Here is a 25562-nt window from a genome sequence, read left to right as displayed (position 1 = left end):
GTAACACGTGTGTAGAAATCATGTAGATATCTCCAAATAAGTAAATATAACCAATGTTTACATATGAATCGTTTTTTATTGTTGCAAATAAAATATACAAAGTTACATTTCATCATTAAAATGGGCACTTCTTTGCTCTGCGACAGGCAAAAGTTCAGAGTTCTCCGACCTTATCGGCATTGCCATTCGCCTGTCCAATTTCGACCTCGACTTTCACAGTCCATAGGATAAAGTCTAACACTAAACTATAATATTTGGTACTATTACACTATCCCAATACAGAAAGTGCAGCGATCTCTTGCACTCTGCAATGGCGACTGATCCGAACAAGTACAAAAGGGGCCGCTATCCTCGAACTAACGAAATACTACGAAACAAGCTTACGCAACTACAGATTGTATAATATCCATCTTGACCTATGTATACCTAGGGGGAGGATATTGGGGGTGGTTGGGGAGGGGATTCTGGGATGGGTTTGGGAGTGGGGTGTAAGGGATGGGATTCTAGGGAAGGACCATAAAAATAATTGAGCATAGCTTAAGGTAGCGCCAACTAACGCCGCTTCCTACTCCTTTTTCGCCGCCAGCTTGGCCTGGGCAGCCGCCTCCTTCTTGTAGTTGGCCACGTAAAAGGCACTGAACATGTAGGTGAAGAGGCCGGCGTTGAAGGTCAAGAGGGCGGCAATGGACTTGGGGAAGTTGCAGTTGGGCTGGAATTGGATCTGCAGCGTGTGCACGAAGATGATCAGGAATTGGACCTACAAGGAAGGGAGCATTTATTACCAGATCCAGGATAAGCTAAGGGGAAACCACTTACAATCTGCAGGATGGTGATGTACTTCTTCCACCAGAGGTACTTCTGCACGGCGGGTCCCATGGCGGAGAGCAGGTAGTAGGCGTACATGATGATGTGGATGAAGGAGTTGATGAAGCCCAGCAGGGTTCCATGGCCGCCGGCGAAGTACTTGACGCCAATGAAGGCGCACACGGGCATCAGGGTGTGGTGGTACAGGTGGAGGAACGAGATCTGGCGCTGCTTCTTGCGCAGCACGAAGAACACGGTGTCCAGCAGCTCGGTGATCTTGGCAATGTAGTACAGCCACACGGCACGGGCCATCTACGAAGGATGCGGGGTATTAGCAGGGTCTTAGGAGGGTTACAGAGCGGCTATAAGCTTACCCTCATGGAAATCGGATCCGACTCGTAGGTCACCGGCTGGCACTTGAAGTTGTAGTGGCCGCCCCAGCCGCCCTTGTAGCCCTCGTAGAAGAGCACCCAGCTGAGGAGCACCTGGACCGCGTTGTAGACCAGCAGGGTGTTCTTCAGCTCGAACGGCTTGCGGTCGCGCATGTAGCGGGGTCCGGCGTACAAGCAGAAGTACAGGTAGGCTCCCAGGATCATGAACAGCGGTCCGGGGGCGTTCGAGAGGAACCAGTTCTGGAGAAGTCAAGAATGATTATATTTCGATTAAAATTATGGATTAATAAGATCGTAACATCCCAGAACCTTTTGATTTATTAAATTATAATGATAAAAATGTTTAATACAACTTGAACCAATGAATATTCCATTATATAATGTCAAGTTCTACAAGCCACTCTACCATTTCCCATTGATGACATGACAAAGAATATTTAAAAATCCACAAAATATATATAGTGCTGAGTTTACACATTTCCCCTTATAAATGCAATATAAAATTTAAAATAATACCCTTCGGTTACCAGGTGACTATACGTATTTCATTATGCCTTCGCCAGCTTGGCTACCCACCTTGGTGCGCAGATCCTCGTGCTCCACAAAGAAGTTGACCATCCGATCAACGATGGTGTTCGTCTCGTTCAGAGTGACCGACATCTTGGCAATCTGTAAGTGCGGGCAATCAATAGATTAGTTTGGATTATGCAGTGCCGTGGATTAGCACCTTCTACGACCGTGGACCGGGCGGTAGAAGCAAAACGCATTCGATCTGTGTTTGATTTACGCGCCGTGAGCATTTCCTGTTAATCAACCAGACACACAAACCCAAAGTAATGCTGCCCAAGGCGAGACCGCGCCTACGCTTCGCCAGATCGGAGTATATATGTGCGGAGCTAGCCGTCGATATTTGCAGGCCCATGATACACTGATCGTTGCGGGTGCGAAATGTCGTATTAGTGGAATCGTGTAAATCAGGCGTAGCGTTGCAAATTTCGGAATGCCAATAACCTGGCGGCTTGATTTCCGTTGAGTTTGCGGAAAAAGCCACGGGCAAACAGTTTAGGCTCGTAATTTATCGAGGGTTTATTCGAGCTCTCAGAGCCAAACTGTCGCCTCAGCAATTGCAATTACCCGTTGCGCATTAAGTTCTTTTTTCAAGATTATGATTTACATGTATTGTTAAGTGGCAGTCGGCGGCACTGAGCAGGCCGAAACAAGGGACTCGAAGCGGTGGCTTACGTGCACAGAACTGGTTTCGAGCTCATCGCTGGCTGCGTTAACTTGGCCAAATTAGCCACTTGTCCCCGACCCTCCTCCTGGCTAGTTTTTGTCCAGGCCTTTGGGAAAAACCCAGGAAGCAGGATAGTCCAAGGACAGGCTGTCGGGCCCGTGCATCATTAAGTTTATGGCAGGGCAGTCAGGGAGGACAAACCGGTTGATAGTGATTATGGGTTCGACAGCACAAATCATGTCTGACTTTAAAAGGGAACCCTTACTGCCACAATTAAATCACAAATCTTAAATGCTGTCTTACTATTATGTTATTATTTTAGTAAAGATGCTCTTCTATTTTTTGTAATATTTTTAGATGATATTTTATCCCCCTCATATATTTACCACTCCCTTGAGTTCGCCCCTTCCTTTATTTTTACTTAAGACTTGAGCTTTAAGCCAAGATCCTTAACTGATTTTTTAGAATTATTTATAGATCATATTGTGTATCCCCATGGGACCATTCCTTTGTCTTCTCCACTGACTGTCTTTGTAAATAACCTATAGGCAAGGACAAGCTGCAGATACATGGCAACATGATGGGCATTGTGTTAAGGAAACCAGTTTTGGGATGCAGTTTGTGCAACAGTTGACGATCGTGATTATCGGTCGGAGGGCCCATCCCAAAATTCTTTAGCAACGGTGACTAGACGGTTTCGATGCCCGCTGATATCGGTCATTATCCGGCCATTATTCGAGACGACATCAATGGCTCCTTGACGCACCGACTCGGCCGGATAGCTGGCCCAGTTCGGCTCCGTCTAACCCACTTGGCCCGGCCACTGGAATCGTCGTTCGGCCCGGGCTTTATTAATTGTGTGAGCACCTGCCATCTGCGACTCCGGCTCGCACTCCAAGTGAACGCCATTATCGAATTACCCAGCGTTTTCTGTGCAGTCATCGCTCTCAGCGGAGCTGCGCGCCAAAAATGCATTCATTCAGCTGGATATTGAGCTATTGACTAACGAGAATTTCGACCGACTTATTTGCATTATTTCGAGTGCCTGTGCCGAGTGCTTTTGCAAGGCCGCCCCTTTCAATCGCCCAGAGCAGCCCGGCCAATGGTGCCTCGAGGGTGTGAAGTTGTGGTGCAAGAGGCCCACATGGCATGGCCACATTCTGCAGTTCAAGAAGGATGTAGAATAACAAATGATTTATTTGTAGGAAGAACTTAGCTTTCATTTATCTTGTATATCTCAATGCTAATTCTAAACCCGTTTTATGTGCCTGCGAGCGTTAATAATTTCATAAACATTATTCCGCACGTAAGTTTATGCCTGCTCCAATAACCTGTTAATGCAATTTCTACTCGAATTTCACCCGCAAAACTCAAATGAAACACTAAAAGCGAATTGAAATATTATATAATCTTCTACCGGTTTATTCTTTATTTATTCAGCGGTCGAGGCTTGAACTTGGACTTGGTTTTCGGTGTTCGGTTTGGGGGACTTTCGACTGCCAAGTTCTTTTATGACCACTAAACAGTCATAAATAGTTAGATAAGATGGGCAGAATTCCAGTTTTGTTTTTTGGAGAGGCCACCGTCTCCGCGAGATTCTCCCCGCCTGAACCTTCCGGTCTCTGAGATCAGCCCCGCGATGAGTATCTCGTCATCGGAATCGCTGTAAAGTTTTGCATATCTATTTGCCTATTGATTGCCAGAATCGTCCGATGTTCAAATGCAAATTAGTTTGGACTTTATGGCCAAAAACCAAGAGTCAGCGTTACTTTGCATGCTGATTTTTAGAATGTGCCGGCGTTAAATAGTTTACGGCTCCGAACGGAAAACTCCGGTTAGTGGGACCCTGAGATCTGCTCTCGTTTTGCATAATGTCGGGGGAAAACATTGCGCAAATCCTGGCCACTTTTCCAATAATACTGCTGACGGCCGTTTGCATGCCAATTAGCGATCGACAGTGATCGAGAGTGCGTGGCAACGACAGAGTCAATATTATGCCAAGCCAAATAATGGCAAAGCAAATAGGTGTATAAATACATATCACCCGCCCCCTGACGTCACATACCAGTTTATTATAATGCGACAATCAGCCCGTTCAGAAGTCGGCCGATAAATTCTGGACACGCGTCGGGCTAAAGATTCGCACGTTTTGTTCTGTCGCCAAGCTGGCCACCATTTTTGGTCGCCCAAGCACATGGGGCGTATGCGCAATGCGCGGCTCATTATGCTGGGGGCGGCGGAGTCGGGCTGTATTCTATTTACAGACTCTACTATGGACTCTAGGCTGATAAGAGGCCGCACGGGAAGGTCTCGGCTGGGGGGAAAATGGCCCGGAATGTGGAGGACGGCACTCGTAGCCAGGGAGGTGGGGAAAACTATTGAATCACTCAGAAAATAGGAAGTGTCTAAGTCCCATAAATATGGAATTGTTTTCCTTTGAAGCCCCAACGCTTGGCTATATTTTTCCCAGTGTAGGCCAACTTAAGAGAAGACAAAATACCCAACTCGAAGCCGGAGCGGCAGCCTCTGATCAATCGATTGAATGGACCCCAGGCAATGGCATCGGCATCGGCAACGCATTTAAAATCTCTGCGAAGGTCGCACGTTTTGAGGAAACAAAAAGCGGAGACGCGGAGCCGCGGAGCCACGGAGCTGATCTCTTGCATTGGAGAGCAGCTTGAGATTGGGCTGTATCAACACCATCCGCTCCCAGTGCGGATGCGGATCTGTCGGGCGTGGCTAGCCAAACACATAGCTATGTATACTTTATGGGGGGCCCCATGCGTTGGAGGCGTATTATCTGTGCCTCAGTCTCTTTTCGTATGCTCATTTGAATTTTATTGGCTTTACTATTTTGCATTAGCCTTAGTCTGTGCTCTGACCTTGAACTAGTGGCTAGAGTTGGTTGCTGCAGGCGCATAAATTAGTCGATTTAGTCGATTTCACTGACTTCCGCGTGGCGGGCTGAAAAGTAAAAACATTCCAGAAGGAATGCCACATAAGCTAACTAACTCCCGGCATTCCCGTCGCCAATTAACTGGATTTACAAAGTTTCCATTACTTCAGACTACAAATGTCTGTAAGTGCTAATTGAGTCAGTAGTCATTGGCTATATGTCTAGTTCGATCGGGCCTGATGTGTGGGCTATGCGACAGCCAATCGATTGGATCGGCTGTTCTACACCCTCCATTGACGGAGGCGGCTCGAATGTAAATTATTCCAGATGCTTTCTTCTCTCATTGGATTATTCAAATATTGGCAATTTGTCTTTATAAATATGCAATTTCCCGTGAAGGTTCCCCAATGCATTGCACACGAAAAACAAGTCAAAGTTCGTCGCCTCAGTCTTTTGACTGGGTAGCGCAGAATAAATTACGAAAGGAGAAAAAATAGCCTCTAATTGCGCATGCCACAAATCAAATAGATCGCTCGATAGGCAGTCGCATCGATCGGCGACTACACGACGGGCCCTTCTTTTAATTATGATCAATTAGGTTCTCCAGCCGGGAAAAATACGCGACAAGTAACAGCTTTCGATAGGCAGTCATCAAGTTGTTCTTCACTCAACGATCATTGCTTTGCCCATTGTTTGCTTCTCTTATTAATGTCATTGCACTTGCAGTCGCAAGAATCATTTGGTCCAGCCCAAGGGTGCCCAGAATGACCCAGTCATGCATATAAGCAGGCCGTGTGCCTGGGCACTTGCCTCCCCCTTCCCATGCGTATTCAATCTCTGCGACTTCTGACCTCCAATATTTGCCATTGTCATCACCTACATCATCATCATCATCGTCACCGTCGCCGTCGCCTTGTTCTGCCTGGCGAATTGTTTACCTTGCCATTATTATCAGCTTTTTCTGGCTTTTGGACAAGCCACCGAGTGCCGCCTTGTTGGGCAAACAAGTCACTTGGAAACGCACTCGGCCGAGATGAAACGATGAAGAAACCCCAAAACCAGATGGAAATTCGGTGGACTTTTCGGCTCGCTTTATTGTAGGTGTGACCGCCAGCGCATGTGACCCCAATTGGACTGAAAATATTAAAAAGTAATTTGCCGGGGCGGGAAATGTCACCGAAGAGTCGCCACTCGCCCACCCCGCCAACGTGCGAACGGATGTGCAGCAGAAACCTTTTCGGACCCCGATCCCAAGACACCATGGCAGTTTCGCTCTCCGCCTGACTAACTATCTCCGCGGGTGTTGACGCCAAGAAAACAACAATAAAATCATAAATAAACAAAATGTGCGCATGCGTGAACGTCACCGTCGCAGCCCTTTCCCAAGGGCAATTCCAGCCAAATTATATTGGTGAAAAATTGCTGGCAACTGTGTATGATGGCACGGAGCGTGATCTTCGAATTAGGCTTTTTATGAATGAATGGCATCTGCGGCCGTATTTCGAAATAAAAGATCAAACGTCTGGCAAAGCCAATAAACATGTCATGTTCTTATCACATCGCAACTTGGGCCAAAGTGTAAACGCAAAACGGTCGAGATGGTATTGGGATTTCCGCCGATGTGTATCGCTCCATTTAGCACTTCTTCTGATTGTTATTTATATCGCAAACTTGTCCAGTTGTTCCCATTGTGTCGAAAATGTAACGCGAAATTCAGGGCTAAACAAGAGGGCACAGAGATGATATAAGGCTGCCTGAAATCGGATGCCATATGCACGCAGAGAAAATACTATCTTAAATAGTAACTGACAGGACTTTAAAATTTAATGGTGCATTTTATGGGCGCAATTTATCAAGCCAAATTATAGAGATTTTAATTTGAGTTTTAATTTTTCAAAAGATCTCAAAAAAAAATTAAAATGTGAAGTTTGAACTGGCAGAAATTTAAAATTTAGTGGTGCATTTTTTAGCCAATTTATGTATATAGAAATTTAAGGATTAGAGAAAAGCGAATAAATAATGTTGAATATTTTTAAAATAATGCTAGCTATAAAAAAACATTATTAAAACCATAAATCAATTATAAATGCAGTTAAGACTTTTTTGTAATTTTTCCCTGTGCACAAAACAGTGGTAATGCAACTGCCAGTGGCAGCTTTTATCGGGCTGAGATGCGTTCGCCTTCATCTGCGAGGGATTACAATAACGTTTAAAATTGATCAATCGCCGTGCGATTTGCATATGGGCCACATTAGCCGTATGATTGACTTGGCCCACTCGAACCGACTTGCTGGCCATCCTCATCTCCGGCCATTTCAGCTGGTTTTGTAAGCCCGTCTTTTTCTTTTTTCTTGCCTCGCCGCTCTGCCATGTTATTTATTTATACAATATTTAGTTTGTATTTTTCTTTCGAATTCGTCCGTGCCCGGGTCTTTGGGCTTGGGTGTCGTTTCGCAATGACCCCAAAAAAAAATGTCTCAAATCTTTAACAGGTTGCCGTCGTGTGCGCATAACTTAGCATAAAATCTGAACACAATCTTCCATTGTTTTTTCCCTATGGTTCTTTAACACTTGCCTTTCTGGTGAATTAATTTCTGGAGGGGAGCCAGAAAATATTGAACGTCGGTGATTTATTTGCGGCACGACACAGCACACGGCACAAACGAATGCACACACAACCGACCCGGCGAAGGACAGACACTAAAGGCACTTTCTGTTATCCTTCGAGGCGATATCACGCATACGCGGCGTTGTCGATCAGAACTCAGAACACGAGGCGGCAGATCTCGGGATCGCGTGCTCCACGGCTACCCAGGTTACCCAGCGATTACTTGGCAGTTGAGGCGCCGACAGCAGACTAAGCGATATCCGGGCCCTACAAGCGGTCTTGTAGCGATCGTATCACGGATACGAGTACGAGCGCGGTGCTTTCGGCCAAGATTCGCAGTACAGGTCTGCCTACCCGTTCGGTATTCGGCCAAGATCGTATTCGTATTCGGCCGATGTTCGCAGCAGGTGAGCAGCACTTGCCACGACCAGAATCCCGACGCAGATACATTTGCACATGCAGATGCGGATACAGATACATTTCCAGCTGACTGACAGTCGTTGCATGTTTTTTAGGGCCGATTCTAGGATCAGCCCAGCTAATCGCCCATCGGGCATAAAATATATGCAGAGTGGTAATGAGAAGTCGATAATTAACTTAATGAAGCACCACCTTTCGGCGGTGGAAACGAATTATTTATGAGTTTGCAGCTGGCAGTGAAGCAAATCATAACAGAAACCCAGCCCGACTGCATCTATCATCGGCTGGCCCATATGGGTCTGCAGCGGGAGTGTGGTGTGCAAAATGATTGTGCAATTAAATGGCCCCAAAATGCCTCTGGCCCAAAGCCTCCAGTGGCCACTTGATGGATTTCAGCCGCGTCATTCCCTCGCTCACTTGCAAAGTCGCGGCTTTTCGGTCGGAAAGTCGCAAACTGCATTACACCGCGTACTAAGGCATTGTGTGGGGCTGAAAAGAAGTCTACAAAGGTCCATATGGACGCACTGCCTCCGCGTCGAAATGCAAGTCTGACATTTGCCAAAGTTGGGAAAAATGCAGCTAAGTGCGCTTCAATGGGTCGTCGAGTGCTGATTGCCGGGACACACCCACGCCTTTATGGCTCCAATGTGCACTTCGCCGGCTCGCCGCAGTCCGAGATCCGAAATTCCATCGATTCATTCACAGATCCGCTGCTGCCTTAAATCTCGCGATTACGATTAGGCCGATGCCCAATTCGATTTCAGCCGAGCTTCCGCAAATGCGAAGGTCGCCTCCGCCGGCATGTTGGCATGCCCGACGCGTGCCCGAATCTCATTTTGGAGGGGCTCTGTGCGCGGGGCTCATTTCAATTGCTAAATATTTTTGGCAATTTGAGGAAGATTCTACGCAGCTCGTTTTACGCCGACGAGCCCCGCGTTTGAACCCATTTCAAGGCGTGCCGAAGCACAGGAGAAGACATTCAAACTTCCCCAAACTACATTTTAAGTAATATCCTAAGTTCTACAAATATTTCCTATAAGATCAGTGCTATCTTTAGTTGATAATCAAGCAATTTAAGCATTCGCATTAGACTTTTATCGTTCCGTTTTATGGAACTTCAGAAGTTGCAAACAAAGTCATAAAAGAAAGAAGCCATCAAATAATTGTTATGGTGCCTTAAAGACAGAAAGAAATATTAACATTTAATATCACAAATCTTCAAACGTGACATTTATTATTCAGCGTGAGCCGTGGAAGTCCGACTGTGTTTCCCCACAGGTGACAAAGCCAGCACTTAATCAATCAGTTCATTGTTGGGCGCCGATTTCCGTAAATTTTCCATCCGAATTTTCACCTTTGTCTTCAGTCCAAAGCATTTCAAAGTCAATGTCGCCTGGCGGAAACAAAAGACTTCGGACACGAACTCGCATCGATGCCCCGGAGCATCGGTTTATAGGCACCGCTGCTGTTCATTTAACGACTCATTCGATTAGAGTTTTTTATTCAAAGCATCTTTACATGGGCAACAACAAAGCGATAATAAACAAAAACATCTCGTCTGTGGTGGGCATTATACGGTTTTAATGTTTTCGAACTTGACAAGATAGCATAATTTGCATGAAAATGATTGGCTTCGGTATTTCTGCAAGAATAGGATTGATCGTTAGGCGGCGGGGCAAAAAATTCTGCCTCCTCTTTGCCTTATTTTGCTCTTAATTTAGCCATTTTCGGTGGTTTTTGTCGTTTTGCTCGCTTTTTGTGGCAATTCTGGTGCGCAATCGCCTGCGTACATTAAAACTCAATTAATGCGTAACACTTGGAGAACGCTGATGCCGATGGTGGAAGGTGGAAAAAACGCAGCCAGAGCCAGCCGAATCTCGGCGAGGTGAACTGAGGCTGATTGGAAATCAATGAACCAACGAAATGGACTCACAGCGGATGCTGTGCGACAGCCTTGACCATAACACTTAAACGCCAAAAACCTTCAAAGACCAGTTGCCACTTGCTGGCTGTCAGTCTGCGTATGAGTCTGGGCCTGGGTCTGGGTCCGAGACCGAGTCCGAGTCTTACCCGCAGTCTCAGTTGGGCTACTCTATGTTTATTGAATTCAACGCGAAAAGGCAACTGCACAAGACCATTAATAAAGCGCTGAAAGCCGAATCTGGGTGGCAGCCTCAACTGAACTCTGCATATGAGTACGCATTTGGGGTCTGCCGCCGCCGACATTGAACTGCACAAAGCACCGATACGCGGATGCTGATGCATATCTCGCAGTGCCTATGACAGCCAAGTGGCGATAGCTTCTCTTCCGGATAGCTTGGCCCACTGAGCGGTCTCGCAGTCAGTCTAATTATGTGCAATGAGGGTAATTAGAGCTCAGACCTGTGCGTGCGTTGGCCTCTGAACATCGTATTTAACTGAAAGTGAAAGCCCATTTATAACTGCGTTGCTGCCTGTGGCAAATCAAACTTGAGTCTAATGACAATCTTTTGACACTTGTAAGGGGGTTGAGTAAATCAGTGCCAAACAGTGTCATCGAATAGCTCAAGACCCGCCTTCGAAAACAAAGGCATTTCCCCATCTGGCACCAATTTGCAGCCACTTGATTTGCATTTTTATAAAGCGCGGGCTTGGGGATACAATACTGCTGGGTGTTTTTATGCACCTCCGCACCACGGTTTTTTTAAACGTAAAATGTAAAATACGCTGGCTCTTAGCAATATTTTTAGATTTAATGGCACTCGGGGGCGGATCAGACGAGAGTTTGATGGATAAATCGATTGTAAAGAAAAAGCTGCACATTTATTCCACATAAGGGAAGTAAAGTATTTTATATTACCAGTTATTAATAATAAGATTAATAAATCTGTACACATTACCAATAATAATAACAATACCCTAAAAATCCAGCCACCGAGACCGCACTGCACATTTATTCCACATAAGGGAAGTAATGTATTTTATATTATTATAAAAATAATCATTTAAATAATGAGATTAATAAATATGTACAAAAGATGATAATACCGTAAAAATCCTCTCACCGAGTCCACACTGTACCATTAGCTATGCACATGCTTACGAGTCATTAAGGTATTTTTAAAATATTTCTCTTTGACTTTGGTTTTCTCCATTTTGCTCAACTTCCGAACTGATTTTCGCCTTATTTCGACCGAGTCACTTGCCTTTTTAGCTGCTGAACTTGAATTTTTGAAGTAAAAAAACTGCAATCGCATTTAGTTGAAAGACACGTGCCGAAAAGTTGTCAAGTACAAAGTTCGATCGTTTGCGAAAGGCAGAATAAAAGGTTGATTCGTTGTATAAATCTAGCGCACGGCGAAGACAATGACGCCGCATAGAACACAAGGCAGCGGAGGAATCAGATCGAGATCCGAGATCGCGAACACTAGACCACGGCTGCTCACTTCACCAAGGGGGTCAAAGTCAACTCAGCATTCGCCCAGTCATCAGCGGCAAATGCTCGCAAATGCCCTCGCCTAGCACACCGAAATCCACTAATAACCCCAATGCGGATTTCTAGTTCTCTGGGGCGATATTTATGGCCAGGCATTAGGGTGACGGCAACCGAATTGCCAAATCGCAATCAGCCATCTTAACATATACCTTTTGACAAGCAATAAAAAATATGGTTTAATAAATGTCACCAAGCGAGAGTTTAGAAGTCTTTTCAGTTTTTTATTGTTTTGATTCGCATTATGTTATGTGAAAGATCTGCAACTATAATGTATACGGTGATATAATATCGAGGGTTTCATTCGCGCTGGTTCTGCTGTCCGAGTGCATGGATATGGATGCGAAGTGTGTGATGTGTAGTGTGTAGGTGTGCATGTTAAATCAGACCCCATTTAACGACAAAAATGTATGTTGACTATCCATACAACCCTAACAATTCTAAGCGGTATATTCTAGTTCCACAAAGGGAGGTTCTAATTGCATAACTTAAAGTAGAAATTGCTTGGCTGGCTTTTTGAAAACGTTCATAGCAACGGTAACCCTGAGCGGAAGCCACCTCGCGATGGCTCCTGGCTTATGTTTAGCATATTGCCAATTCCAGATGCAAGCATTCCTGCACTACCCCAAAGGTCGATCAACTTAGAATAACATTAAGTAGACGATTCGGAATTTTATAAATAATTGTACATATATTGATTACTCTACTGCAGATTTGATTCGACAATCAACTGTGTTTGCTAGGTTTCTTTATGTAAGATTTTGATGCTAAATACGCGGAATTTGACTGTGTATGTCTCTTGAATATGGTTCCGTCGAATTTGAATAACAAGGTACAAATGCTCACCAAACGCTAAAAAGGTTGCATTGTAAAACTGCACTAGTTCGCATTATTATTTGTATGAAATGAAGGGGATTGTATGTGCTTTCACGGTGATTGTTCCTTGGCATCTGCTTCAGCATCTAGAAGGTGATTGGTTCGATGGGAACGGTGCACTCGCTGTACATGACGCGGTACATGGCCATTTCGGAGATGCCGTGATAGTGGACAAAGGCAGCCGCAATGACCAGGATGTGGAATATCTGATGAGATTGGCCCTGCGAAATGATAGAATATTAGGAGGGTCCAAAGGTCAAAATTATTCCAAATGCATACCCATATGTCGAACTTGCCAGGGAACCAGCGCTCGGGAACACGGAGAGCATACAGCAGGGCGCCAAGGATGTAGAGAAGGCCTACAAATTATATATGGTCATAAAGTTTTCATTATTTAGTCCCTTTTCAGCCACACTCACCCATGAGAATCAGCCATCCAAGACTGGCGCGGCTCATCTGGCTGAACCAGCCCTCCATGATGCTGTAGTGGATCGCCGGAATCACGCCGGACAGACCAAAGCTCATGAACACGCCAGCGCGCAAGGGCCGAAGGGCCGGCTCCGAGAACTTGTCCCACAGCGAGACAACGATGGAGAGAACGCCCAGAACGCACACCACAGACAGGTAAATCACCTTCGGCTGGTAATGACAGTAGAATCCATAGTAGAGCCAAGGCACAAAGGAGCCCATGATCAGCAGCGCAATTCCACAATAGTCAAGTCTGTAGATATATTAATGGATGAATAAAAATCCACCAATAACCCGTAATAACTTACTTTGAAAACAGTCTTCCCATCTCTACCGAGTGACAGCTTAATGTGTGAAATGCGAAGGAGAAACCCAGGCACACGATGGCCCCGATGAAGAAGGCGCCAAAGACGATCTTCTCCTGCGTTTGAATCTCAACCGAGGGCCGGGAAATGAAGTACAAAGCCACGCCGATGAAGGCAATGCAGCCCAACAGATGTGTCCAGATGTTGCCGGTTTCCGTGTGCACGCGGAAAATCGATTTGAAGCAAGCGCGGAATGAGGGGAGCGGTGGCCGGTGGCCGCGGTGTAGGAAGTCGTTATCCTGCAGCCACTTGGGTAGATTTTTGTAGTGGCACACTTTCCAGCTGGCCTCCCAGACCTAGGAATGGTATAAAATTAAAATTGTTAATGGGTTTATGCAACTGGACAACAATAAAACTACAAACCACCACATAAAATAAAGACAGTCACAAGACGTACACTATTTATTTAAAGGAAAACAAAAATGGCAAAAAATCAAAGATCTTGACAGGGTATCCTCCACTTAGGCCATTCTCCACCAGGCTTAAACCCTTCGCTTACCTTGCGCACAAACTCCTCTGCCTGCTCGGCGGCATTGTGGGCCAACGCGCCCAAATCGATCTCATCGGAGAGAACGCCAGCCTTCAGCACTTCCGTCATCTGTGGGATAGATTGATAAGACATTAATACGTCCTCAAAACGGATACGATAAGCTTAGACTACGGGATAGCAAAGAAACTAAAAGCGGATGCGACTAACGACTTGTTTTTCAGCTTGCGCCTCGATTGGGTCCTGCTGCTGAGGGCTCTTCGGCTCTTGACTGACATCCGGCTCCAGATCCGGGTTGACACGCACTACAACCTCCGGCTGGGTCTGCATATTGAGCGTGTAACAGAGATTCGAACAGAACTAGAACTAAGTGTGCGAAACAATGAGCGTTCGTACTTTGAAGCTTCTAACAGTCGCATACTCAGTCGGCTCAATTTGTTTAGACGTTGTTGGCGGAACAAGAAAGCACCGAATGCGTTCTAGCGATAAGATAAGCGCGACCGAAACAGTCTTCTCTCCGGGCATTATCAGCACCGCATCGAAGTGATTTTTTTCTATTTTTTCAGTATCTGTCGTGTAAGGGCCTACACAGAAGCTTTTCGAATTTAATCTGAGCCTGACCTCTCAGCCAGTCAGCGAAATCTGCTGATTGGCCAAATTTAAGCCTGAAATCAAGGAATTATACTTGACAGCTTTTGAGCAGGCATTAAAGGCATAGATAGATAAGGTTTTAAATTGTTATAGCTCTGCAATAGGCAACAAATTGAGCAATGGTATTTAGTGAGTCATAAACCAAGAGAAATGGTCAAGATAAGGTTTTACCGCCCTCCACGGCTATGGTACATTTGAATGTGGCAACTAGTCACTGGGCCAATGCAACATTTGTATTGATAAGAGTTCGACATTTAAATGACTGCCTGCGCAGTCGGAAAATTGCGACTAACAAGTGGCAGACGATAACCACATGGCGGGCGGGTCAGCGATAAGAGCTCGAAAAATGTTTTGTTGATTTAAACTTGTACTTTTCCACCTGGGGGGAGCAGAGGTTGGTAACCCCAACTCACCTCCGCCTCGATCAGCTGTGTGTCCTCCGGGGTGGAGGGCAGTGGACACCCAGCGTCGTCCTCCTCTACCAACTCATCATCGTACTCCAGGAGGTCGAGATCGTTGGGGCTGAGGGAATCCTCGGGGCCCCAGCCCCGACGCTTGCGCAGGATCATCTGCACCTGCTCGAAGATGTCTTCGTCAGATCCTGCTGAGCGCAGAGTGGCCGTGGTGGTGGTTTCTCCCTCGGCCGTCGCATTTCCGGCGGCATCCATGCCAAAGGTGGCCCTGGCCCGCGTGGTAACCTCAACTTCAGCAGGCCCACTGCTTAGATCGGCCGTCGAGCTGTGTCGCTCGAGAAGAGTGGTGGCCGAGTCCATGGCCTAGATGATCCCGGATCCGTTGGGCACTCCGCAAATGGGTTCTGTAATTAAAAGAGTTTTGCTCAATACGATACGCTCGAATTTAGTTGCTCGCAGGCAATGTGAAACGGTTGTTCGTTCAACGCTAGCTTAACTGGGAAATGTGATATGTACTTATTTATTTGTTTATTAGTCTGTCCCGATCGCCTGGCTATGCAGTATGGAACGACCTTTGTATTCCCCAATGAATCGGTTTGTGTACAGCGTATGTGTGTATCTGGTTTTCGTGAGTTTGTGTTGCTTTGTGTGTTTATCACTTAGGGAATTAGCTGCCAATTAAGATTTTACATAATGGGGTCCAAATGGGACGCGCGGTTTTCGGTGGGTTAAGGAGCAAGTGCGTTTTCGGGGAAACCTTCACAGGGAAAATACGATTCCCCCGAAACCCAGTCGAAAGGCCACGTGTAAAGGGAACAGCACCAACTGGTTTGACCCACACCTGCTCCCCAGTTGCGCAGTTCATTTGCGTTCCCATTTTCCCTTCCCGAAGTTTCAGGCCGTTGAAGGGTTAATCACTCGATTTCACTGGCAATTCGTCACTACTCACTTACCACTCGAAAGTCGCGCAATTGACGTCACTTCAACACCAGGCCCTGGAGTAAACACTGGCGCGGAAAACTACTTACTGCACTTGTTTCAATTATATACAATTGCAGTTTTTCATCTGTTTTCCCATACAACTTTTTTTCTTTATTTCTTTCAGTGTGACCGTCTGCGGGAAAAGGAAAATCTCTGGAAAACATATGTTACACCAGAAATGCAGTCACTCTTGGCTGCAACAGCTGTTAACAGCTGTTAACACTGCTTCGTATGTACCAGCTCGGTAAATCAGTATGGCAACTCCCAAAGCAGCCCGCCAAAATTTGAAACCGCCGACCACAAATTCTCATTGCTCCCGGTAAACAAGGTGCTTTCATTATTAGCCAAACATTGTTGGGAGCCCACAACTTTTTAATGGCGATCAAAGGTGATAATTCTACTGTTTAAATATTGGTTATTTACCTAAATACTTCACATACAATATACTTTTCATGAGAAATTGTCGACCGTGACGAAATTACAAGACGTAAATTATCAGAATACAGTCTTTCTCCTCAGTTCGTCAACAACAAAGTTACAGAAAAATTGTTTTAAAAACTTTCCTAAAACCCCTTATCAAAATCAATTAAGAATGAATCAATGAAGTCAACTCAAAACTGGTAGTGTTGAAATGGCAAAGTGAGTTCCCGTGGATTTTACCTACTTAAGTTTGCATATATTTGCATTTCACTGGATGGGTTCCGGAAAGCCAGAAAGCTCGTCGCGAGCACTGAAAGAAGATAATGTGTTATATAACAAAACAAGAACTAGTGGTTTTTAAATTTAAATAATAAAGGTTTAAGTTAAGATGTCAAAATTAGTTAATATTAGCATCTGCAGTGGAAAGAACTTTATTCCCTTAGAAACTGTTACCAAAATCATCAAGAAACTTTGCAATTAAATTTTTTAATACTCGACAAATATCAAAAATTGTATAGCTTAAAAAGTCTATTAAAACAATTATATACAGAGATATATTACTATTTATATATTTTTAACTATATTAAAACGTAATCACTGTTTTGAAAATATTTTGATAGTCAGGAAATATAACCGGCCGTCTAGGCCTATAAAAGTTCACTTGTTTGGCCGCTTCTCAAAAACTCAATTTAATTACTCCTTAACAGCCCCCATAGAATATTTATTGCAAGGTATAAGCAAATAAAAACTAATACGTTGAGGCATTCGTCTTTGTTTCTTAAAATCGTTCAAAATTAAAAAAATATCCATAGAACTAGTTTTCCTTGCTTTCCTCAGGGACAGCACAAAAAGACGAAGCCCTATTGACGAATCCGGGCCAATACCATCAATCAGCTCTCGGCGTTCTGACCAGCGCCGTCAGAAACTCGGCCAAGGAGCAGATTTCGCACAGACCCCGGCTAGCGGTTTAATCGACTGTATTAATATTAGTAGCGCTGAAGTTCAGGGTCATGATCACGAAAGAGAAGCGGCGATAATACGCGCCGCTTGAATGGCGAGCGGCGATAACAAATGCAAAACGGCTTGTTGCTTTTGGCCCGCCGCCATGTGGCTCAAATGGAAATGCTAAAGACCCGGAAGAGCGGCGACCAATACAGCTGCAGTGCATCGACTGCGGCAAATATTTGAATATTTGGCCGGGCACTTAGCACGTGGGTGGAGCAGTGGGTCACACAATTCGGGACTTTGGGAAAGCGAGTGAAATTCCCCATCGGTGGGCCGGCTAATCGCTTCCCATCGGCCCAAAAATGTGTTAAGTACGCCCGTAAATCCCTGTTTGCGTAAGTTAAGTAAGTGCCCGTAATAGAGTTGGGGCGTGTCGCCTACATTCGTACCTCAAGTATGTGTGCTGCCCATTGAGTCCGTCTCAATGACGTGACAGCGATAATAAATCAATTGTCCAGCGGTTTATTTAAAGCCAATTTGGCTGCTAGGAAGGGGTGCACGGAAAAAAATCAGCTAAGTCGGTCAGCCATTTTATAGTTTTATTTGAGGTTTTTACATTATTAGAGGGTTTAAGAAAGTTTTTATTATAAACTGCATAAATATTTTAATAATTATTACTTAATATAACATAAGGGGAAATTTAACTTGTTTTTGGAAGGTTGTTTGCTAAACTTTAGAGGTGTTCCATTTAAATTGTTTACAAATAATTTATTAGAGTAAGATGAAAACTGGGGTTTTTGTTATCACAACATCAAAACAAAGTATTTGGGATGACGCAAAATCCAGGTAACCTAATTATCACTTAATAATTAAAGTCTTAAAACCCGGCGTATATTATTCCATCCATTTTGGCATTTTCCCTAGGAAATGCATCCCTACAAATTTCAGTGGCATAAAAGCAAAATCTGAGTAGCTTTTTGTAGCTGCATAGTATTTATTTATGATTATGAACTAAGTTGCATGTTGTATGTTTTGTTAAATAAGTTTTCCCCATATATTAGAGATACCTTGCATATTCAATTTATCATTAAATGTACTTAATTTTCTCTGTGTACCTTTTTGCTACCCTCTTTGCTTTCGTTTTCTTTTTGCCGCTCTTTTCGCGATAGGATCTGCATGCTTTTTTGGCCAACCGGGAAAGGGTTAATAAACTTGTTCAAAATAAACCAAGAGAACCCGCTCGCATGTAGCTGCTATCGTTGGCAGTTTTGCTTTCTTTTCTCGCCACAGACATTCGCTTTAATGGCTTCAAACTTGACCTTAGCACCAGAAAGCCAAAAATCACCAAAGAAACCAAAACCTACTAGTGCTAAACTGAAAAAAGAAAAGAGCGCGCAACTCGAATTGGCCATTAACGCGACTTCGACTTGCATCGCATCGAACCCGGCCGAGTGACGCAAAAATGTATTAAAAAAGGTTAAGTATACGCCGAGCGGGCCGAGCGTCGACTGCGCTGCCCGCCGCGGCGGCGACGGCGGCGTCAAAAGTTGGCCGGTCCGCGAAGCCCGTTCATTTTGTTTATTTATACAGCCGAGCGGGTAGAACTCCATATTAGTGTCTTCTTGGCGTTTGCCGCAGTCGAGTCCGAGCCTCGAGTCCGTATCTGAAGCTGAGTCCCCAGGCTACGGTCGTGCGACAGTGTGTGTGTGTGGCAGAGCGTCGTGTGTGTGTTAGCCCAGTTCGAGCGTCGAAGCAGGGAGCCCAGAGCCCAGAGCCCAGAGCCCAGAGCCCAAAGCCTAAGAGCCAACAGGTACGGAAGTGACATCCATTTACTGGGGGAGGTTGTGAAAGTGTTGCCTAAATTAGAGAGCAGTTCTTGGCCAAAGTGGGCTGAAACTGGATTGGCCGCGTACGTTGCCAGCCCAAGCCTGGCTAGTTCTGCCGCTGCAACTGCAACTGCAACTGCCACTGTCTGATTTTTCTCGTCGACCTTAACCCAATGCATCGTACATAGATTAAGCGCTGAAAACTGGCTTGAGGAGCTGCAATTTTGCCAGTCAGCCAAGGCCAAGACTCTGGCTGCAGCATTGAGGCGGCCAAAACTAAACGATTTGAACTTGTAATCGATTGCGATTCAATTTGCAGCTGCACCGGCCGAGGGGCCTTCCCAAGCCACCCAGCAACCAGCCATTATGCACACCCCCTCGCGAAGATGACCACATTTCATGGTTAGGCAAACAAATTAGAAGTCCGAGTTCCCACGAAGAGGCCGTGGGCTGTGTATCCGTTACAGTTTCTAGCGAAAACACAGACGCTCCGAAGTTTGGGCCAGGAAAAAATCCAATTAACGCCGCAAATATTTGCCAAGTAATTAAAGGTTGTCAGTCGGCCCGAAAAGTCACCAGCCACAAACTCTGGCTGGCTGTGCACAGGGAAAAATGGTATTTTAGGGGGTTTTCTAAATTTCATAAATAGAAACTAATAACGTTATAAAGCATTTTCAACAACAGAAGTTTCATTACTAAGATCTTGTTTTTAATTCCAGTATTACTCATTTTTTAGATCGCAGTATCTATAAAAAAAAATTGAATATTTTAATAGAATTTTAAAAATATTTCGATAATAATAGATATTTGATCATATCTTTTTCCACCGTGTGGGTTATAGTTATGGATGTGTATGTGGCGTTTCTGCGGTTCGCCAAGTGCTGGCTGACGCGGCGCGATTTGCTGCCTCCTCTGTAAATGCCTCGGCTGGCAGAAAAAATTAATTTACAGCGCTAAGCAAGCATGAAACCATAAAACATGTGCACTTGACACAGGCAAAACTAAATGATTAACCTGTTGCACTCTTCGAGCCACGTCGGGAAAACAATGTGCACGGCGTTGGGGAAAATTAAACAATTTTCTGGCTTCTCGACCCGGTGACATACCCTGTACTTAGAACCCCTGCTTTTTATGGGCTCAGCCATTGGGTTGCCGTGCACCTGCAACACCTCCAAACTTCTGACGCCCCATGGGTAAGGGCTAATGTTAATGTATTCGGGAATTTCACATGGCTAATTGCTGTCATTCGGCGAACACTCGAGTGCGTGTGAAAATCGTGCTACGAGGCGTGTAATCTATAGAAAACATCCGCCCATTGGATTGCAGTTTGCACAGGGAGCCAGCTAGTTTGGGGATTTTGTAACGACCAACAAACAATCTTAAGAAATATAAGCTGCATATTTATGTTGCCAAATTTTCATAGTATAGTTTCCTGTGTAGACACGTGGCGACATGGCCCCAAGAACACCCCTGCCTTCTATGCGCAATCTTGCAAAATAAACATGCAAAACTTGCAGCTCTTGCCTGTGGCACATTAATAACATTTAAATCGCAGCAGCAGCTACAGATACAGATAGACGCAGTCAGATATAAAGACAGATGTGAAAGACTAATGCCCCACCGGCCTTCATTAGATTTCGAATTAGTGGCAAATTAAGTTGTTTTTACCCGAACCTTTTATTTTTAGAGGCAAAATCGTAAAAATTAACGCTTTTTTCGGTGCTTTTCCGCACCGAGACAGACGGACAGCGCTTTTGGGTATTTAGATACTTTTCGAATTAGTCACAACGTTTGAAATTATGGCAGAGCCGTGTTCGAGTGCTGGATAAACCCAGTTCCGAGTATCGAGTATCGCCTCCGTCGTTCTGATAGTGCTGACAAGGCAGCCCGGCTCTTAAAGGGTACAGAAATTGGCAAAAGCGAAAATCAATTATGCATACAATACACATAATTTTAATGCGTGCGCGGCAGAATGTGGCTGTTGCTTCTGCGTTTATTTTTAATTTATTTAAGGCGGAAGACTTCGAGCTGCTGCCGGCAGAGGTGGCCTTTTGGTGCTCCGAATCTGTGGCAGAAGGTGCTGGGGGTTTCCCAAAAAGGGGGCCTACGCCATCGTCCCATAATCCCCGGGGGGCAGGGCGATCAACGTCAGCAGCTGCGAAGGCAGCCAGCGGAACACTCGCCTGACTTTCAATGGGCGTCACATTTTTGGTCGACTATGTGCGGTGATGATCGTGAATATCGTCGTTACAGTGAGGGTGATGCGGCAGCCAGCTCACTTTTCCTGTCTCCAGTGTCAGTCTATCGCAGCCAAGTGCCTTGCATACGAATCAATCAGCAATCTGGGAAAGGCTAACCCAATGGGTGTATGGACATGGGAAGGCGATTGCGATGGCGATTGGGATTGCTTTAACCCTGACAGAGACCCAGTCTCAGTCGCTGTCGATCGGCGGCAGTCAGCACATATCAATCATACGCCGAGTGTGTCCAATTAGCGGCTGCTGCAGGTGTTTGCTCTGTTCTTCGGCCCGACTCTCCACATCCAATTACACGCCATGTGATCCATGAAGAGGGCTGCAGTCCCATGAAGAGAACAAATCCCCAGTCATCGCAGAATCATTATAGCGGAGCAGGCCCTGCCTTCAAAGTAACAAACAAGAATCAAGTTCGAGTTTCGTTTCGATCGGATCTGCGACGTCCCCAACTGGATATCTTTTAGCACAGCCCAGCAGCTAATTATACAAGCCAATCTGTATATATAGATCTCTTCGAGAATCTTCTGCCGAGCGAGTTCCGGTTCGAGTTGGCTAGGTCAGTGGTTAACGCAGAGAACAGCCACCGAAAACATTATGTAATGACCGACGAAACGGGTTCTGGCTGCCCTGTAATTGAATACATTTGATGGTTCATTTTCAATCAAACTCTTTCCGCGTGCAATTTAAATAACAATGTGAGGCAAGAACATGGGTGCCATTGGCTAGAACATTAAGTCCGTGTGCTGCGGCGATTGTATCTGAAAAATAAAAAACATACACCGGTGCCCGGATAGATGCCAAGATGAATGCCAAAGTTAGTCGAATCTTTAGTGCCAAGGCGAGAAATTCAAATGAAGCCTTGAGTCCGGCTCTGTTCAGGTTTCCAAGCCACTGACTTGCGGTCGTGGTTTAGTCAAGAATCCAAGATCTTGAAGGCATCTTCGTTTGGCCGCCGATGCGAGAGAGGTGCCTAGCTGTAGGGCTAATCTCTGTGCCCCGACTTGCTGTCGTCATTCATCACTCGATTGGGGATAACTCAATAGGCGATTTCTTCGCGCCTTTCATTAATAAATCATTGGCGTGCCTCGCCAGAAATTCCGATGCACAGCACGCTCCTCGGCGAGCCGAGCTGGAGGAAACGTGCCGAGCTTCTCCAAGCGATCGCGACTTAGAATACCTTTTTTCATTCAATATTTTGGCAACGCGGCGTGCGGACGTCGGGCTCTGAATTCTCGATTTTGGCCGACAATTTCTAAAGCTCGTAAACCTTTTCTTCCAGTTGCCAATTGCAGAGCCAGAATGACGACCTACATGAAGATTGTCGAGGAGCGCATCTCCGGCCTCTCGAAGGGAGTGGGTGAGTGGAAATATGACCAAAATATATATTACACACTAATGTTCGATTGTGCCCCAGATGAGACGGTGGACAGCTGGTTCCTGATGAGCTCCCCCGCCCCCGTGGTGGCCGTGGTGCTGGTCTACCTGGCCTTCGTGCTCAAGATCGGCCCCGAGTACATGAAGAACCGCAAGCCCATGGACCTCAAGCGCATCATGGTCTTCTACAACGCCTTCCAGGTCTTGTACTCCATTTGGATGTGCCGCACGGTGAGTCCATAAAACCAAGCGCTCCCGATAAATGTATTATTCATTTTAATAAGCCACGCGCAAGATTGGTTTGGATTTTTGGTTAACTTTTAATATTCTGGTCTTGAGCCGAAAGATACAATTAAAATTTGGCAATTGTCAGACTATTAAATTGCGGAGTAGCGTTGCCTTTCAATGAATGAACTCTCCCAATTCACAAATCACAAGCACGTGAACGTCCAAATGGAATTTAAGTTAAATAAAACTATAAAAAGGCGTTTAAAAATCAGTTAAAAGTTAGAAATAACAGTTTTATAACGGTGCCTCAGAAATCACTTAAGTGTCACCTCGTGATTTATTTATTTTACTGCACATAAAAAACCTACGCTGAATGGGCTTCCGATGACATCTGAGGCAACCGCCTCATTTATTATTCAGTTATATTATAAAAAACAATATATACTATAATAATATTCCCTACCCTTCTTGCAGTCCATCCAAGAGAGCAACGTGATGGCCTCGATCCTGTCGAAGAAGTGCGAGATCAACCGCACCAGGGAGCAGAACCTGACCCTCTACTCCGGCGCCTGGTTCTACTTCTTCTCGAAGATCATCGACCTGCTGGACACGACGTTCTTTGTGCTGCGCAAGAAGGACAACCAGGTGTCCTTCCTGCACGTCTACCACCACACGATCACGGTGCTCTTCTCCTGGGGCTACCTGAAGTACGCTCCCGGGGAGCAGGGCGTGATCATCGGCATCCTCAACTCCGGCGTGCACATCATCATGTACTTCTACTACATGGTGGCCGCGATGGGACCCCAGTACCAGAAGTACCTATGGTGGAAGAAGTACATGACCAGCATCCAGCTGATCCAGTTCGTCCTCATCCTGGGCTACATGCTGACCGTGGGCGCCAAGGGCTGCAACATGCCCAAGACGCTGACCTTCTTCTTCGTGGGCAACACCATCATCTTCCTGTACCTGTTCGGCAATTTCTACCGCAAGACCTACAAGAAGGCCAAGAGCCTGGACGGCGGCAGTCGCACCACCGGCAGCAGCCTGGCCCAGTCCGCCCTGAGGGCCGCCGGCGGAATGGGCTGCATGCCCCAGACGATGAACGCCGGCAAGCACCTCCTGCAGAACGGACAGCCCGGCAAGGCCTACCTCGACTTGAACAACAACAGCGTGAAGCCGATGAAGCTGGAATGAGAGCGGTGCCGCCTGGTATCATTGGGCTTCAGTTATTTAGCATTACGTCCTTAGCGCGGGGTTTAGTTCGTAACTCTTATCTTTACCTTTACCTTTACCATTTATCAGTAGTCTGCGGAGAACAACTTGTATAATGTTTATATGCCGGGCAGGCGACGATTCCAACCCAAAAAGTAGCTAGAACCCTAAGTGAGTGAATGTGGCCAAGTCTGACTGAGTACGTGTTAATGTTTTTCTAGCTGAGTGTGAGTGAGCTAGTGTGATAGAGCTTATTAATGAAATGCAGCCGTAAATCGCTTCGCGAAACAAGAAGAATTCAATAAAACTTTGATTTTGTATATTTAATAAAAAGCCAACGCTGTGTCTGTGTTCTTTGCCGGCGAAATTCGGGTTTCGGGCTTGGCATTCTGGGGTTCTGGGATTTTCTACTCTGCACGAGGCTCTCGGGTTAGGTAACCAAACCGGATCCCCTTGGAAGCCATTATTTATGGCACCACCACTGGTGGCACAGCCTGGCCACGCGCTCCAACCACCCTAAAAAAAAATATGCAGATCGGGAAGACATCGCATATTCGCCGGCCATAAAGCATGATTAATACCTGTCGATTTACCACTGATTTGCCAATTGTCCCAGCCAAGAAATAAGATGGCCAAACAAGTTTATCAGTACTGCGACCCATTTCAGAACACATTGGTTGGAATATGCATAACAACCTTTCTTAAAAATATAATTGGGATCTGAAGAATTTGAATAAATTTAACATTTTTAATTACTGACGCCCTCCCTTTTTTTCCCAGTGTGGATCTTAGTACGCGTGCTGGGGTGATTATGCAACACTAAGTCCCCGACCCGTTTTCCTGCCCGGCTTAGACACCCTGGCGACGATTGGGAGAATGTCTTTGCCAAATTAGAATTTCTAATCAATTTTTTCCCTCGCCTTGACTCACACACATGTAGCAGTTTTATTTATGCAGATTGCGAATAAAAATCGCTTGGTGATTATCATCATCGGAGTCAGAGTTCAAGGGCCTGAAAAAGAGTTTGATATGTATCATCTAGGTAGGCGTGTATTTATAAACATGCCCTCGCCTTTGCCGAATTTGCATAGGTCAAGCTCTTTTCTCCCGCCGAAAAACAACAACTGCCTGAAAGTATGCCTCGAAACGTGATTATGGAAATTTTTCCGAAGTTCCTCCGGTTCTGTTCTGCTCCATCTCGGATCGGGGCTGATAGAATCTATGGTGATCAGGCC

The 25562-nt window shown here is 45.5% G+C and overlaps 3 protein-coding genes across 10 annotated transcripts; 1 reads left to right on the top strand and 2 right to left on the bottom strand.

The window, feature by feature from the left end:
* Positions 1–56: 56 nt before the first annotated feature.
* On the bottom strand, positions 57–8204 carry LOC108031969 (elongation of very long chain fatty acids protein AAEL008004). 3 transcript variants are annotated; one of them, XM_017105761.3, is made up of 5 exons: positions 7902–8204; positions 1773–1865; positions 1179–1436; positions 817–1116; positions 57–757 (listed from the first exon to the last, which is right to left on the bottom strand). In XM_017105761.3, exons 2-5 carry the CDS (start codon positions 1854–1856, stop codon positions 566–568), a joined length of 834 nt encoding a protein of 277 aa, XP_016961250.1. In that variant the 5' UTR covers positions 1857–1865; positions 7902–8204; the 3' UTR covers positions 57–565. The 3 variants fall into 3 exon arrangements, with proteins under 3 accessions (XP_016961250.1, XP_050744907.1, XP_050744906.1); XM_050888950.1 differs by lacking the exon at positions 7902–8204 and adding an exon at positions 2025–2134; XM_050888949.1 differs by lacking the exon at positions 7902–8204 and adding an exon at positions 1924–2106.
* A 3825-nt stretch (positions 8205–12029) lies between these two features.
* Positions 12030–16202, bottom strand: LOC108031970 (adiponectin receptor protein). 5 transcript variants are annotated; one of them, XM_017105762.3, is made up of 7 exons: positions 16040–16202; positions 15087–15490; positions 14035–14133; positions 13479–13831; positions 13122–13423; positions 12982–13061; positions 12030–12923 (listed from the first exon to the last, which is right to left on the bottom strand). In XM_017105762.3, the coding sequence occupies exons 2-7, from the start codon at positions 15444–15446 to the stop codon at positions 12789–12791; spliced, it is 1329 nt and encodes a 442-aa protein (XP_016961251.1). In that variant the 5' UTR covers positions 15447–15490; positions 16040–16202; the 3' UTR covers positions 12030–12788. The 5 variants fall into 5 exon arrangements, with proteins under 5 accessions (XP_016961251.1, XP_050744627.1, XP_050744626.1 ...); XM_050888670.1 differs by lacking the exons at positions 15087–15490; positions 16040–16202 and adding exons at positions 14233–14388; positions 14444–14605; XM_050888669.1 differs by lacking the exon at positions 14035–14133.
* A 2846-nt stretch (positions 16203–19048) lies between these two features.
* LOC108032067 (elongation of very long chain fatty acids protein 7) lies at positions 19049–24660 on the top strand. 2 transcript variants are annotated; one of them, XM_017105885.3, is made up of 4 exons: positions 19049–19242; positions 22793–22870; positions 22928–23118; positions 23590–24660. In XM_017105885.3, exons 2-4 carry the CDS (start codon positions 22813–22815, stop codon positions 24307–24309), a joined length of 969 nt encoding a protein of 322 aa, XP_016961374.1. In that variant the 5' UTR covers positions 19049–19242; positions 22793–22812; the 3' UTR covers positions 24310–24660. The 2 variants fall into 2 exon arrangements, with proteins under 2 accessions (XP_016961374.1, XP_050744890.1); XM_050888933.1 differs by lacking the exon at positions 19049–19242 and adding an exon at positions 21715–22069.
* Positions 24661–25562: the final 902 nt, after the last annotated feature.

Source organism: Drosophila biarmipes, chromosome 3R (genome assembly GCF_025231255.1).
Source record: "Drosophila biarmipes strain raj3 chromosome 3R, RU_DBia_V1.1, whole genome shotgun sequence".
Lineage (NCBI taxonomy): Eukaryota > Metazoa > Arthropoda > Insecta > Diptera > Drosophilidae > Drosophila > Drosophila biarmipes.
This window is presented reverse-complemented; position numbering and strand designations above follow the sequence as displayed.